The sequence below is a fragment of the Rutidosis leptorrhynchoides genome, chromosome 4, assembly GCF_046630445.1.
Source record: "Rutidosis leptorrhynchoides isolate AG116_Rl617_1_P2 chromosome 4, CSIRO_AGI_Rlap_v1, whole genome shotgun sequence".
In the NCBI taxonomy this organism is placed as follows: domain Eukaryota; kingdom Viridiplantae; phylum Streptophyta; class Magnoliopsida; order Asterales; family Asteraceae; genus Rutidosis; species Rutidosis leptorrhynchoides.
The window spans coordinates 418,054,754-418,057,575 of NC_092336.1; the positions used below are offsets into that span (position 1 = coordinate 418,054,754).

Genomic DNA, 2,822 nt, shown 5'->3' on the forward strand with positions numbered 1-2,822 from the left:
AAATCTATACAAGGATGACAACCCGGAATCAGCTTTCAACATAACCGCGGTTCAACATCAGCTTCTTCCGGAGCAAGCGAAGAGGTTTTACCGAAAATGAAGTTTGGGACGGTATTACAGGCTACGACAATTCTAAAGCTCCGGGACCGGACGGATTTCCGTTCAAATTTTTTAAAAAATTTTGGAGTGTTATCAAAGAGGATTTGCTTAAGGCTGTCCAATTTTTTTGGGAAAGGGGGGAAATTTCTTTCGGTTGTAACGCTTCATTTGTATCGTTAATACCAAAGAAATCAGACTCAACATGATTTGGTGATTATAGACCGATTAGCTTAATCGGAAGTTATTATAAAATAATTTCAAAATTACTTTCTAACCGACTTCGCGAAGTGGTACCGGAGCTAGTTCGGTATGAGCAGACAGCGTTTATGAAAAATAAATATATTCTGAATGACGTTCTGATTTTGAAAGAAACTGTTGGTGACTTAAAGAGGAGGAAATCAAAGTCTTTCATCTTCAAGGCAGATTTTTCTAAGGCTTTCTATTCCATAAAATGGCATTTCCTTGTCAATATTATGCGATTAATGGGATTTGGTACAAAATGGGTTACATGGATTCAATCTTGTCTTAAAACAGCCTCGGTTTTGGTTTTAGTTAACGGTTCACCGACAAAGGAGTTTAACCTCGAAAAAGGTGTACGACAAGGTGACCCCTTGTCTCCTTTCTTTTCATCCTGGCGAGTGAAGGCCTGAACTTGGTTGTAAAAAACGCAGCTGCTTCGGGGCTGTTCGAAGGGGATTCGGTGGGGAGGGACATTATTCCAGTTACACATTTACATTACGCAGACGATACGGTGTTCATTGGAAATTGGAGAAGACAATACATTTTAAGCATCATGCTTATTCTAAAAAACTTTGAAGATATTTCTGGATTGCGAATTAACACCTCAAAGTGCTGCTTATTTGGTATTGGAGTTTCGAGTGTCGATATTTCTTGAATGGCTAATAAAATTGGTTGTAAAAGTGGTACCTTTCCATTTGATTATCTCGGGCTTACGGTGGGTTAGAAAATGTGTAAAGAAAAGGATTAGCTTTCGATGATTCAAAAATTCCAAAAAAGACTTTCGGAGTGGAAATTAAAAACGTTATCATTTGGTGGGAGATTAACCGTTATCAAATCAATTCTCTTGAGCCTACCGTTGTGTTTCTTCTCGATCTTTCGCGCCCCTTCGTGTGTCATCAAATTGCTTGAACAATTGCGCTGTAAGTTTTTCTGGGGCAGGATAGGGGATAACGCTAAAATGCATTGGGTTAAATGGGATGACGTCTTAAAACCTTAAGTTTTGGGCGGGCTAGAAATCGGGTCTCTTAAAGCAAATAATTTGGCTCTAATTTGTAAATGGTGGTGGCGCTTTCTAATGGAAAAAGATGCATTTTGGGTAAAAATTGTCAAAATCATATATGGGCGGGACGGAGGGTTGGGAATTATCTCAAATAATCATGTTACTATTCAAGGCACAATTTGGAGTTCTATCGTGAAGGCAGGTACGAATGGGTTGCATCTAGATATCAATTTTCAAGGTTCGTTTGAAAAGATCGTCGGTAATAGTTTAGACACTAAATTTTGGTCGGAAAATTGGGTTGGGTCTCAATGTTTGAAGGATAGATTTCAGAGATTATACAGGTTGTAAACAGATCAAAATTGCAGCGTGTTCGATCGGGTTCAGCGGGTTGATTCAGAGTGGCGCTTCACGTGGAATTGGGTCAGGTCTCCGAGTGGCAGAGTCAACAAAGAACTCGAAGATCTGATCCATCTGGTCTCCAGTCGAGCGAGGTTCAGGGACGGGATAGACAAATGGACGTGGCGGCTTGATGCGAGTGATATTTTTCGACAAAAACAATGTCAGCTATAATTGATAAATGCTTTTTGGGTGAAGCTAGTGGTCATGGGCATACTATGATCAATAAACTCGTCCCAAAATCTTTAGGCATTTTCGTTTGGCGGGCGATTCGGGGTAGGCTTCCGGTTCGGCTCGAACTCGACAAGAGGGGAATTGACCTCGACTCGGTTCGATGCCCGGTCTGCGATACTACCTTAGAGTCAGTCGAACTTATTTTACTTAGGTGTAACTTAGCGAATGATGTTTGGAATCTCGTTAGGCGTTGGTGGAATTGCAATGACTCTATAGTTACAACAGGCTTAATTCCTCTTTTTAATCTAGAGAAAAGACATAATTGGTCGCATGATGGGAATATGGTTTGGCAAGCGGTTAGATGGGTAGCTGGTTATTGCATTTGGAAATATAGTAACGATAAAGTTTTCAAGAACATCTCTAAATCGAGTGCGGATATCTTCAATGACATACAAGTCAAGAGTTTCGAGTGGGTCTCGAAAAGGGCAAAGAATCGTTCGTTTATGTGGCATATATGGCTACTAGATCCTAGTTTCTACGGTAACTCGGGTTTATCAAGAACTGGGATCGGCTAATTAGTTTTCTTCTCTTTGGCTTTGCATAATGTATTTGTTGTAAATATGCAATTTAGGTCCTGTATGTGTCCAGTTGCATAATGTAAATGTTTGTGTTTCCAGTTGATGGTCTGGCTTATCTCATTGCCAAGGTCCTCATGTACATTGTACATATATTCAATTAGAAAACACAAAAAGACAAAAAAAAAAATGACACTATTTCATTTGAAACTTTTTTTCAATTTTGTCACCTTTCCCCTCCGATTTTTACAATATGTTAAATTTCACCCCCTTTTGATTAACTTTTTAACTTTGACAAACCCTTTAATTTATAAGATGTATATTAATTATACATATAT

At 39.0% G+C, this 2,822-nt stretch overlaps 1 protein-coding gene across 1 annotated transcript; it reads left to right on the forward strand.

Moving 5' to 3' along the window:
* Positions 1-1,896: 1,896 nt before the first annotated feature.
* LOC139842042 (uncharacterized) lies at positions 1,897-2,484 on the forward strand. Its single transcript, XM_071832220.1, has one exon. It carries the CDS (start codon positions 1,897-1,899, stop codon positions 2,482-2,484), a length of 588 nt encoding a protein of 195 aa, XP_071688321.1.
* Positions 2,485-2,822: the final 338 nt, after the last annotated feature.

Coding starts and splice junctions, on each gene's coding strand:
- LOC139842042 (XM_071832220.1), top strand. CDS start 1,897: ATGTCAGCTATAATTGATAAATGCTTTTTGGGTGAAGCTAGTGGTCAT.